This window comes from Scyliorhinus torazame, chromosome 1 (assembly GCF_047496885.1).
Source record: "Scyliorhinus torazame isolate Kashiwa2021f chromosome 1, sScyTor2.1, whole genome shotgun sequence".
NCBI lineage: Eukaryota > Metazoa > Chordata > Chondrichthyes > Carcharhiniformes > Scyliorhinidae > Scyliorhinus > Scyliorhinus torazame.
The window spans coordinates 423,272,216-423,284,988 of NC_092707.1; the positions used below are offsets into that span (position 1 = coordinate 423,272,216).

General features: G+C 61.5%; 1 protein-coding gene across 3 annotated transcripts in view; it reads left to right on the forward strand.

Annotated features, from left to right (window-relative positions):
• Positions 1-12,773, forward strand: part of adcy3a (adenylate cyclase 3a) — a 459,057-nt gene that overhangs the window by 34,894 nt on the left and 411,390 nt on the right. For all 3 annotated transcript variants that reach the window (XM_072515495.1, XM_072515496.1, XM_072515491.1), the window contains one exon: positions 1,244-1,412. In XM_072515495.1, coding sequence (XP_072371596.1) covers positions 1,244-1,412 — 169 coding nt within the window. The remainder of the gene's footprint in view (positions 1-1,243; positions 1,413-12,773) is intronic.

A 12,773-nucleotide genomic window follows, 5' to 3' on the forward strand; every position in this document is an offset into this window, starting at 1 on the left:
TGCGGCACTCCCTCAGTACTGACCCTCTGACAGTGCAGCACTCCCTCAGTACTGACCCTCTGACAGTGCGGCACTCCCTCAATACTGACCCTCTGACAGTGCAGCACTCCCTCAGTACTGACTCTCTGACTGTGCGGCACTCCCTCAGTACAGACCCTCCGATAGTGCGGCACTCCCTCAGTACTGACCCTCTGACAGTGCAGCACTCCCTCAGTACTGACCCTCTGACAGTGCAGCACTCCCTCAGTACCGACCCTCTCACAGTGCGGCACTCCCTCAGTACTGACCCTCTAACAGTGCGGCACTCCCTCAGTACTGACCCTCTGACAGTGCAGCACTCCCTCAGTACTGATCCTCTGACAGTGCGGCACTCCCTCAGTACTGACCCTCTGACAGTGCGGCACTCCCTCAGTACTGACCCTCTGACAGTGCGGCACTCCCTCAGTACTGACCCTCTGACAGTGCGGCACTCCCTCAGTACTGACCCTCTGACAGTGCGGCACTCCCTCAGTACTGACCCTCTGACAGTGCAGCACTCCCTCAGTACTGACCCTCTGACAGTGCGGCACTCCCTCAGTACTGACCCTCTGACAGTGCGGCACTCCCTCAGTACTGACCCTCTGACAGTGCGGCACTCCCTCAGTACTGACCCTCTGACAGTGCGGCACTCCCTCAGTACTGACCCTCTGACAGTGCAGCACTCCCTCAGTACCGACCCTCTCACAGTGCGGCACTCCCTCAGTACTGACCCTCTAACAGTGCAGCTCTCCCTCAGTACTGATCCTCTGACAGTGCAGCACTCCCTCAGTACCGACCCTCTCACAGTGCGGCACTCCCTCAGTACTGACCCTCTAACAGTGCGGCACTCCCTCAGTACTGACCCTCTGACAGTGCGGCACTCCCTCAGTACTGACCCTCTGACAGTGCGGCACTCCCTCAGTACTGACCCTCTGACAGTGCAGCACTCCCTCAGTACTGACCCTCTGACAGTGCAGCACTCCCTCAGTACTGACTCTCTGACAGTGCAGCACTCCCTCAGTACTGACCGTGGGGTGTCGGTTTGGATTACGTTTTGAAGTCTCCGGAGTGGGGGTTGTGAACACTTTCTTCCCGATGCCCAGACAGAGGCAGCAGCTCACATTTCCGTTGTGGATTCCTCTTGTCCAGCTCCTTCGTCTGGCTGTGTTGTGCTGGCAGTGAGGGACAGGAATGGGAAAGTACTGATTGTAACCTCTGTTAACAGGAGAGTCCATATCTCCCAGAGCACTTGTAATTGTCTGAATGGAGAGTTCGAACTCGAACCGGGAGAAGGGGAAACGAGGAATGAGTATTTGCGGGAGAAGGAGATAAAGACGTACCTGGTGGTAGTGCCACTAAAATCGACGGCCGTGAAGAATGGGATCAACGGAGTGGTGAGTACTGGGAGTGGGCTGAAGCGTCAGGAGGAATGGGCTGTTCTGAGACTCCACTGAGCCTCTGATTGCGCGCTGTCGGAGGAGACGGTGGAAGGGTAGTGAGTGCCAGGAACTCGCTGCCGGAGGAGGCGGTGGAAGGGAAGTGAGTGCCTGGAACTCGCTGTTGGAGGAGACGGTGGAAGGGTAGTGAGTGCCAGGAACTCGCTGTCGGAGGAGGCGGTGGAAGGGTAGTGAGTGCCAGGAACTCGCTGTCGGAGGAGGCGGTGGAAGGGTAGTGAGTGCCTGGAACTCGCTGTCGGAGGAGACGGTGGAAGGGTAGTGAGTGCCAGGAACTCGCTGCCGGAGGAGGCGGTGGAAGGGTAGTGAGTGCCTGGAACTCGCTGCCAGAAGAGGTGCTGGAAGAGTAGTGAGTGCCTGGAACTCGCTGCCGGAGGAGGCGGGGGAAGGGTAGTGAGTGCCTGGAACTCGCTGTCGGACGAGGTGCTGGAAGGGTAGTGGGTGCCTGGAACTCGCTGTCGGAGGAGGCGTTGGAAGGGTAGTGAGTGCCTGGAACTCGCTGTCGGAGGAGGCGGGGGAAGGGTAGTGAGTGCCTGGAACTCGCTGTCGGAGGAGGTGGTGGAAGGGTAGTGAGTGCCTGGAACTCGATGTCGTGGGAGGTGCTGGAAGGGTAGTGAGTGCCTGGAACTCAATGTCAGAGGAGGTGCTGGAAGGGTAGTGAGTGCCTGGAACTCGCTGCCGGAGGAGGTGCTGGAAGGGTAGTGAGTGCCTGGAACTCGCTGTCGGAGGAGGTGCTGGATGGGTAGTGAATGCCTGGAACACGCTGCCGGAGGAGGCGGGGGAAGGGTAGTGAGTGCCTGGAACTCGTTGTCGGAGGAGGTGGTGGAAGGGTAGTGAGTGCCTGGAACTCGATGTCGGGGGAGGTGCTGGAAGGGTAGTGAGTGCCTGGAACTCGATGTCGGAGGAGGTGCTGGAAGGGTAGTGAGTGCCTGGAACTCGCTGCTGGAGGAGGTGCTGGAAGGGTAGTGAGTGCCTGGAACTCGCTGTCGGAGGAGGCGGTGGAAGGGTAGTGAGTGCCTGGAACTCGCTGCCGGAGGAGGCGGTGGAAGGGTAGTGAGTGCCTCGAACTCGCTGTCGGAGGAGGCGGTGGAAGGGTAGTGGGTGCCTGGAACTCGCTGCCGGAGGAGGCGGTGGAAGGGTAGTGAGTGCCTGGAACTCGCTGTCGGAGGAGGCGGTGGAATGGTAGTGGGTGCCTGGAACTCGCTGACGGAGGAGGCGGGGGAAGGGTAGTGAGTGCCTGGAACTCGCTGTCGGAGGAGGCGGTGGAAGGGTAGTGGGTGCGATGGAACTCGCTGTCGGAGGAGGTGCTGGAAGGGTAGTGAGTGCGATGGAACTCGCTGTCGGAGGAGGTGCTGGAAGGGTAGTGAGTGCCTGGAACTCGCTGTCAGAGGAGGTGGTGGAAGGGTAGTGAATGCGATGGAACTCGCTGTCGGAGGAGGTGCTGGAAGGGTAGTGAGTGCCTGGAACTCGCTGTCGGAGGAGGCGAGGGAAGGGTAGTGAGTGCCTGGAACTCGCTGTCGGAGGAGGTGGTGGAAGGGTAGTGAGTGCCTGGAACTCGCTGTCGGAGGAGGTGCTGGAAGGGTAGTGAGTGCGATGGAAGTCGCTGTCGGAGTAGGCGGGGGAAGGGTAGTGAGTGCCTGGAACTCGATGTCGGGGGAGGTGCTGGAAGGGTAGTGAGTGCCTGGAACTCGATGTCGGAGGAGGTGCTGGAAGGGTAGTGAGTGCCTGGAACTCGCTGTCGGAGGAGGCGGTGGAAGGGGAGTGAGTGCCTGGAACTCGCTGTCGGAGGAGGCGGTGGAAGGGTAGTGAGTGCCTGGAACTTGCTGCTGGAAGGGTAGTGAGTGCCTGGAACTCGCTGTCGGAGGACGTCCTTGAAGCGTTGTGGGTGCCTGGAACTCACTGTCGGAGGAGGTGCTGGAAGGGTAGTGAGTGCCTGGAACTCGCTGTCGGAAGAGGCGGGGGAAGGGTAGTGAGTGCGATGGAACTCCCTGTCAGAGGAGGCGGTGGAAGGGTAGTGAGTGCCTGGAACTCGCTGTCGGAGGAGGTGCCAGAAGGGTAATGAGTGCCTGAAACTCGCTGTCGGAGGAGGTGGTGGAAGGGTAGTGAGTGCCTGGAACTCGCTGTCGGAGGAGGCGGTGGAAGGATAGTGAGTGCGATGGAACTCACTGTCGGAGGAGGCGGGGGAAGGGTAGTGAGTGCCTGGAACTCGCTGTCGGAGGAGGTGCTGGAAGGGTAGTGAGTGCCTGGAACTCGCTGTCGGAGGAGGCGGTGGAAGGGTAGTGAGTGCCTGGAACTCGCTGTCGGAGGAGGTGCTGGAAGGGTAGTGAGTGCGATGGAACTCGCTGTCGGAGGAGGTGCTGGAAGCGTAGTGAGTGCCTGGAACTCGCTGCCGGAGGAGGTGCTGGAAGGGTAGTGAGTGCGATGGAACTCGCTGTCGGAGGAGGCGGGGGAAGGGTAGTGAGTTCCATGGAACTCGCTGTCGGAGGAGGCGGTGGAAGGGTAGTGAGTGCCTGGAACTCGCTGTCGGAGGAGGTGCTCGAAGGGTAGTGAGTGCCTGGAACTCGCTGTCGGAGGAGGCGGGGGAAGGGTAGTGAGTGCGATGGAACTCGCTGTCCGAGGAGGTGCTCAAGGGTAGTGAGTGCCTGGAACTCGCTGTCGGAGGAGGCGGGGGAAGGGTAGTGAGTGCGATGGAACTCGCTGTCGGAGGAGGTGCTGGAAGGGTAGTGAGTACCTGGAACTCGCTGTCGGAAGAGGCGAGGGAAGGGTAGTGAGTGCAATGGAACTCGCTGTCGGAGGAGGTGCTGGAAGGGTAGTGAGTGCCTGGAACTCGCTGTCGGAGGAGGTGCTGGAAGGGTAGTGAGTGCGATGGAACTCGCTGTCGGAGGAGGCGGGGGAAGGGTAGTGAGTGCGATGGAACTCGCTGTCGGAAGAGGTGGTGGAAGGGTAGTGAGTGCCTGGAACTCGCTGTCGGAGGAGGCGGGGGAAGGGTAGTGAGTGCCTGGAACTCGCTGTCGGAGGAGGCGGTGGAAGGGTAGTGAGTGCCTGGAACTCGCTGTCGGAGGAGGTGCTCGAAGGGTAGTGAGTGTCTGGAACTCGCTGTCGGAGGAGGCGGGGGAAGGGTAGTGAGTGCGATGGAACTCGCTGTCCGAGGAGGTGCTCAAGGGTAGTGAGTGCCTGGAACTCGCTGTCGGAGGAGGCGGGGGAAGGGTAGTGAGTGCGATGGAACTCGCTGTCGGAGGAGGTGCTGGAAGGGTAGTGAGTACCTGGAACTCGCTGTCGGAAGAGGCGAGGGAAGGGTAGTGAGTGCGATGGAACTCGCTGTCGGAGGAGGTGCTGGAAGGGTAGTGAGTGCCTGCAACTCGCTGTCGGAGGAGGTGCTGGAAGGGTAGTGAGTGCGATGGAACTCGCTGTCGGAGGAGGCGGGGGAAGGGTAGTGAGTGCGATGGAACTCGCTGTCGGAAGAGGTGGTGGAAGGGTAGTGAGTGCCTGGAACTCGCTGTCGGAGGAGGCGGGGGAAGGGTAGTGAGTGCCTGGAACTCGCTGTCGGAGGAGGCGGTGGAAGGGTAGTGAGTGCCTGGAACTCGCTGTCGGAGGAGGTGCTCGAAGGGTAGTGAGTGTCTGGAACTCGCTGTCGGAGGAGGCGGGGGAAGGGTAGTGAGTGCGATGGAACTCGCTGTCCGAGGAGGTGCTGGAAGGGTAGTGAGTGCCTGGAACTCGCTGTCGGAGGAGGCGGGGGAAGGGTAGTGAGTGCGATGGAACTCGCTGTCGGAGGAGGTGCTGGAAGGGTAGTGAGTGCCTGGAACTCGCTGTCGGAAGAGGCGAGGGAAGGGTAGTGAGTGCGATGGAACTCGCTGTCGGAGGAGGTGCTGGAAGGGTAGTGAGTGCCTGGAACTCGCTGTCGGAGGAGGTGCTGGAAGGGTAGTGAGTGCGATGGAACTCGCTGTCGGAGGAGGTGCTGGAAGGGTAGTGAGTGCCAGGAACTCGCTGTCGGAGGAGGCGGGGGAAGGGTAGTGAGTGCCTGGAACTCGCTGTCGGAGGAGGTGGTGGAAGGGTAGTGAGTGCCTGGAACTCGCTGTCGGAGGAGGTGATGGAAGGGTAGTGAGTGCGATGGAACTCGCTGTCGGAGGAGGCGGGGGAAGGGTAGTGAGTGCCTGGAACTCCATGTCGGAGGAGGTGCTGGAAGGGTAGTGAGTGCCTGGAACTTGCTGCTGGAGGAGGCGGTGGAAGGGTAGTGAGTGCTTGGAACTCGCTGCCGGAGGAGGCGGTGGAAGGGTAGTGAGTGCCTGGAACTCGCTGTCGGAAGAGGCGGTGGAAGGGTAGTGAGTGCCTGGAACTCGCTGTCGGAGGAGGCGGTGGAAGGGTAGTGAATGCCTGGAACTCGCTGTCGGAGGAGGCGGTGGAAGGGTAGTGAGTGCCTGGAACACGCTGTCGGAGGAGGCGGTGGAAGGGTAGTGAGTGCCTGGAACTCGCTGTCGGAGGAGGCGGTGGAAGGGTAGTGAGTGCCTGGAACTCGCTGTCGGAGGAGGCGGTGGAAGGGAAGTGGGTGCCTGGAACTCGCTGACGGAGGAGGCGTGGGAAGGGTAGTGAGTGCCTGGAACTCGCTGTCGGAGGAGGCGGTGGAAGGGTATTGGGTACGATGGAACTCGCTGTCGGAGGAGGTGCTGGAAGGGTAGTGAGTGCCTGGAACTCGCTGTCGGAGGAGTTGGTGGAAGGGTAGTGAGTGCGATGGAACTCGCTGTCGGAGGAGGTGCTAGAAGGGTAGTGAGTGTCTGGAACTCGCTGTCGGAGGAGGCGGGGGAAGGGTAGTGAGTGCCTGCAACTCGCTGTCGGAGGAGGTGGTGGAAGGGTAGTGAGAGCCTGGAACTCGCTGTCGGAGGAGGTGCTGGAAGGGTAGTGAGTGCGATGGAACTCGCTGTCGGAGGAGGCGGGGGAAGGGTAGTGAGTGCGATGGAACTCGCTGTCGGAGGAGGTGCTGGAAGGGTAGTGAGTGCATGGAACTCGCTGCCGGAGGAGGTGCTGGAAGGGTAGTGAGTGCGATGGAACTTGCTGTCGGAGGAGGCGGGGGAACGGTAGTGAGTGCGATGGAACTCGCGGTCGGAAGAGGTGGTGGAAGGGTAGTGAGTGCCTGCAACTCGCTGTCGGAGGAGGCGGGGAAGGGTAGTGAGTGCCTGGAACTCGCTGTCGGAGGAGGCGGTGGAAGGGTAGTGAGTGCCTGGAACTCGCTGTCGGAGGAGGCGGGGGAAGGGTAATGAGTGCCTGGAACTCGCTGTCGGAGGAGGTGGTGGAAGGGTAGTGAGTGCGATGGAACTCGCTGTCGGTGGAGGTGCTGGAAGGGTAGTGAGTGCCTGGAACTCGCTGCCGGAGGAGGCGGTGGAACGGTAGTGAGTGCCTGGAACTCGCTGTCGGAGGAGGCGGTGGAAGGGTAGTGGGTGCCTGGAACTCGCTGCCGGAGGAGGCGGTGGAAGGGTAGTGGGTGCCTGGAACTCGCTGTCGGAGGAGGCGGTGGAAGGGTAGTGAGTGCCTGGAACTCGCTGTCGGAGGAGGCGGTGGAAGGGTAGTGGGTGCCTGGAACTCGCTGACGGAGGAGGCGGGGGAAGGGTAGTGAGTGCCTGGAACTCGCTGTCGGAGGAGGCGGTGGAAGGGTAGTGGGTGCGATGGAACTCGCTGTCGGAGGAGGTGCTGGAAGGGTAGTGAGTGCGATGGAACTCGCTGTCGGAGGAGGTGCTGGAAGGGTAGTGAGTGCCTGGAACTCGCTGTCAGAGGAGGTGGTGGAAGGGTAGTGAGTGCCTGGAACTCGCTGTCGGAGGAGGCGGTGGAAGGGTAGTGAGTGTCTGGAACTCGCTGTCGGAGGAGGCGGTGGAAGGGTAGTGAGTGCCTGGAACTTGCTGCTGGAAGGGTAGTGAGTGCCTGGAACTCGCTGTCGGAGGACGTCCTTGAAGCGTTGTAGGTGCCTGGAACTCACTGTCGGAGGAGGTGCTGGAAGGGTAGTGAGTGCCTGGAACTCGCTGTCGGAAGAGGCGGGGGAAGGGTAGTGAGTGCGATGGAACTCCCTGTCGGAGGAGGCGGGGGAAGGGTAGTGAGTGCCTGGAACTCACTGTCGGAAGAGGCGATGGAAGGGTAGTGAGTGCCTGGAACTCGCAGTCGGAGGAGGTGCCAGAAGGGTAATGAGTGCCTGAAACTCGCTGTCGGAGGAGGTGGTGGAAGGGTAGTGAGTGCCTGGAACTCGCTGTCGGAGGAGGCGGTGGAAGGATAGTGAGTGCGATGGAACTCACTGTCGGAGGAGGCGGGGGAAGGGTAGTGAGTGCCTGGAACTCGCTGTCGGAGGAGGTGCTGGAAGGGTAGTGAGTGCCTGGAACTCGCTGTCGGAGGAGGCGGTGGAAGGGTAGTGAGTGCCTGGAACTCGCTGTCGGAGGAGGTGCTGGAAGGGTAGTGAGTGCGATGGAACTCGCTGTCGGAGGAGGTGCTGGAAGGGTAGTGAGTGCCTGGAACTCGCTGCCGGAGGAGGTGCTGGAAGGGTAGTGAGTGCGATGGAACTCGCTGTCGGAGGAGGCGGGGGAAGGGTAGTGAGTGCGATGGAACTCGCTGTCGGAAGAGGTGGTGGAAGGGTAGTGAGTGCCTGGAACCCGCTGTCGGAGGAGGCGGGGGAAGGGTAGTGAGTTCCATGGAACTCGCTGTCGGAGGAGGCGGTGGAAGGGTAGTGAGTGCCTGGAACTCGCTGTCGGAGGAGGTGCTCGAAGGGTAATGAGTGCCTGGAACTCGCTGTCGGAGGAGGCGGGGGAAGGGTAGTGAGTGCGATGGAACTCGCTGTCGGAGGAGGTGCTGGAAGGGTAGTGAGTGCCTGGAACTCGCTGTCGGAGGAGGTGCTGGAAGGGTAGTGAGTGCGATGGAACTCGCTGTCGGAGGAGGTGCTGGAAGGGTAGTGAGTGCCAGGAACTCGCTGTCGGAGGAGGCGGGGGAAGGGTAGTGAGTGCCTGGAACTCGCTGTCGGAGGAGGTGGTGGAAGGGTAGTGAGTGCCTGGAACTCGCTGTCGGAGGAGGTGATGGAAGGGTAGTGAGTGCGATGGAACTCGCTGTCGGAGGAGGCGGGGGAAGGGTAGTGAGTGCCTGGAACTCGATGTCGGAGGAGGTGCTGGAAGGGTAGTGAGTGCCTGGAACTTGCTGCTGGAGGAGGCGGTGGAAGGGTAGTGAGTGCTTGGAACTCGCTGCCGGAGGAGGCGGTGGAAGGGTAGTGAGTGCCTGGAACTCGCTGTCGGAAGAGGCGGTGGAAGGGTAGTGAGTGCCTGGAACTCGCTGTCGGAGGAGGCGGTGGAAGGGTAGTGAATGCCTGGAACTCGCTGTCGGAGGAGGCGGTGGAAGGGTAGTGAGTGCCTGGAACACGCTGTCGGAGGAGGCGGTGGAAGGGTAGTGAGTGCCTGGAACTCGCTGTCGGAGGAGGCGGTGGAAGGGTAGTGAGTGCCTGGAACTCGCTGTCGGAGGAGGCGGTGGAAGGGAAGTGGGTGCCTGGAACTCGCTGACGGAGGAGGCGTGGGAAGGGTAGTGAGTGCCTGGAACTCGCTGTCGGAGGAGGCGGTGGAAGGGTATTGGGTACGATGGAACTCGCTGTCGGAGGAGGTGCTGGAAGGGTAGTGAGTGCCTGGAACTCGCTGTCGGAGGAGTTGGTGGAAGGGTAGTGAGTGCGATGGAACTCGCTGTCGGAGGAGGTGCTAGAAGGGTAGTGAGTGTCTGGAACTCGCTGTCGGAGGAGGCGGGGGAAGGGTAGTGAGTGCCTGCAACTCGCTGTCGGAGGAGGTGGTGGAAGGGTAGTGAGAGCCTGGAACTCGCTGTCGGAGGAGGTGCTGGAAGGGTAGTGAGTGCGATGGAACTCGCTGTCGGAGGAGGTGCTGGAAGGGTAGTGAGTGCCTGGAACTCGCTGCCGGAGGAAGTGCTGGAAGGGTAGTGAGTGCGATGGAACTCGCTGCCGGAGGAGGTGCTGGAAGGGTAGTGAGTGCGATGGAACTCGCTGTCGGAGGAGGCGGGGCAAGGGTAGTGAGTGCGATGGAACTCGCTGTCGGAAGAGGTGGTGGAAGGGTAGTGAGTGCCTGGAACTCGCTGTCGGAGGAGGCGGGGGAAGGGTAGTGAGTGCCTGGAACTCGCTGTCGGAGGAGGCGGTGGAAGGGTAGTGAGTGCCTGGAACTCGCTGTCGGAGGAGGTGCTCGAAGGGTAGTGAGTGCCTGGAAGTCGCTGTCGGAGGAGGCGGGGGAAGGGTAGTGAGTGCGATGGAACTCGCTGTCCGAGGAGGTGCTGGAAGGGTAGTGAGTGCCTGGAACTCGCTGTCGGAGGAGGCGGGGGAAGGGTAGTGAGTGCGATGGAACTCGCTGTCGGAGGAGGTGCTGGAAGGGTAGTGAGTACCTGGAACTCGCTGTCGGAAGAGGCGAGGGAAGGGTAGTGAGTGCGTTGGAACTCGCTGTCGGAGGAGGTGCTGGAAGGGTAGTGAGTGCCTGGAACTCGCTGTCGGAGGAGGTGCTGGAAGGGTAGTGAGTGCGATGGAACTCGCTGTCGGAGGAGGCGGGGGAAGGGTAGTGAGTGCGATGGAACTCGCTGTCGGAAGAGGTGGTGGAAGGGTAGTGAGTGCCTAGAACTCGCTGTCGGAGGAGGCGGGGGAAGGGTAGTGAGTGCCTGGAACTCGCTGTCGGAGGAGGCAGTGGAAGGGTAGTGAGTGCCTGGAACTCGCTGTCGGAGGAGGTGCTCGAAGGGTAGTGAGTGCCTGGAACTCGCTGTCGGAGGAGGCGGGGGAAGGGTAGTGAGTGCGATGGAACTCGCTGTCCGAGGAGGTGCTGGAAGGGTAGTGAGTGCCTGGAACTCGCTGGCGGAGGAGGCGGGGGAAGGGTAGTGAGTGTGATGGAACTCGCTGTCGGAGGAGGTGCTGGAAGGGTAGTGAGTGCCTGGAACTCGCTGTCGGAAGAGGCGAGGGAAGGGTAGTGAGTGCGATGGAACTCGCTGTCGGAGGAGGTGCTGGAAGGGTAGTGAGTGCCTGGAATTCGCTGTCGGAGGAGGTGCTGGAAGGGTAGTGAGTGCGATGGAACTCGCTGTCGGAGGAGGTGCTGGAAGGGTAGTGAGTGCCTGGAACTCGCTGTCGGAGGAGGCGGGGGAAGGGTAGTGAGTGCCTGGAACTCGCTGTCGGAGGAGGTGGTGGAAGGGTAGTGAGTGCCTGGAACTCGCTGTCGGAGGAGGTGCTGGAAGGGTAGCGAGTGCGATGGAACTCGCTGTCGGAGGAGGCGGGGGAAGGGTAGTGAGTGCCTGGAACTCGATGTCGGAGGAGGTGCTGGAAGGGTAGTGAGTGCCTGGAACTTGCTGCTGGAGGAGGCGGTGGAAGGGTAGTGAGTGCTTGGAACTCGCTGCCGGAGGAGGCGGTGGAAGGGTAGTGAATGCCTGGAACTCGCTGTCGGAGGAGGCGGTGGAAGGGTAGTGAGTGCCTGGATTTCGCTGTCGGAGGAGGCGGTGGAAGGGTAGTGGGTGCCTGGAACTCGCTGTCGGAGGAGGCGGTGGAAGGGTAGTGAGTGCCTGCAACTCGCTGTCGGAGGAGGCGGTGGAAGGGAAGTGGGTGCCTGGAACTCGCTGACGGAGGAGGCGGGGGAAGGGTAGTGAGTGCCTGGAACTCGCTGTCGGAGGAGGCGGGGGAAGGGTAGTGAGTGCCTGCAACTCGCTGTCGGAGGAGGTGGTGGAAGGGTAGTGAGAGCCTGGAACTCGCTGTCGGAGGAGGTGCTGGAAGGGTAGTGAGTGCGATGGAACTCGCTGTCGGAGGAGGCGGGGGAAGGGTAGTGAGTGCGATGGAACTCGCTGTCGGAGGAGGTGCTGGAAGGGTAGTGAGTGCATGGAACTCGCTGCCGGAGGAGGTGCTGGAAGGGTAGTGAGTGCGATGGAACTTGCTGTCGGAGGAGGCGGGGGAAGGGTAGTGAGTGCAATGGAACTCGCGGTCGGAAGAGGTGGTGGAAGGGTAGTGAGTGCCTGCAACTCGCTGTCGGAGGAGGCGGGGAAGGGTAGTGAGTGCCTGGAACTCGCTGTCGGAGGAGGCGGTGGAAGGGTAGTGAGTGCCTGGAACTCGCTGTCGGAGGAGGCGGGGGAAGGGTAATGAGTGCCTGGAACTCGCTGTCGGAGGAGGTGGTGGAAGGGTAGTGAGTGCGATGGAACTCGCTGTCGGTGGAGGTGCTGGAAGGGTAGTGAGTGCCTGGAACTCGCTGCCGGAGGAGGCGGTGGAACGGTAGTGAGTGCCTGGAACTCGCTGTCGGAGGAGGCGGTGGAAGGGTAGTGGGTGCCTGGAACTCGCTGCCGGAGGAGGCGGTGGAAGGGTAGTGGGTGCCTGGAACTCGCTGTCGGAGGAGGCGGTGGAAGGGCAGTGAGTGCCTGGAACTCGCTGTCGGAGGAGGCGGTGGAAGGGTAGTGGGTGCCTGGAACTCGCTGACGGAGGAGGCGGGGGAAGGGTAGTGAGTGCCTGGAACTCGCTGTCGGAGGAGGCGGTGGAAGGGTAGTGGGTGCGATGGAACTCGCTGTCGGAGGAGGTGCTGGAAGGGTAGTGAGTGCGATGGAACTCGCTGTCGGAGGAGGTGCTGGAAGGGTAGTGAGTGCCTGGAACTCGCTGTCAGAGGAGGTGGTGGAAGGGTAGTGAGTGCCTGGAACTCGCTGTCGGAGGAGGCGGTGGAAGGGTAGTGAGTGCCTGGAACTCGCTGTCGGAGGAGGCGGTGGAAGGGTAGTGAGTGCCTGGAACTTGCTGCTGGAAGGGTAGTGAGTGCCTGGAACTCGCTGTCGGAGGACGTCCTTGAAGCGTTGTAGGTGCCTGGAACTCACTGTCGGAGGAGGTGCTGGAAGGGTAGTGAGTGCCTGGAACTCGCTGTCGGAAGAGGCGGGGGAAGGGTAGTGAGTGCGATGGAACTCCCTGTCGGAGGAGGCGGGGGAAGGGTAGTGAGTGCCTGGAACTCACTGTCGGAAGAGGCGATGGAAGGGTAGTGAGTGCCTGGAACTCGCTGTCGGAGGAGGTGCCAGAAGGGTAATGAGTGCCTGAAACTCGCTGTCGGAGGAGGTGGTGGAAGGGTAGTGAGTGCCTGGAACTCGCTGTCGGAGGAGGCGGTGGAAGGATAGTGAGTGCGATGGAACTCACTGTCGGAGGAGGCGGGGGAAGGGTAGTGAGTGCCTGGAACTCGCTGTCGGAGGAGGTGCTGGAAGGGTAGTGAGTGCCTGGAACTCGTTGTCGGAGGAGGCGGTGGAAGGGTAGTGAGTGCCTGGAACTCGCTGTCGGAGGAGGTGCTGGAAGGGTAGTGAGTGCGATGG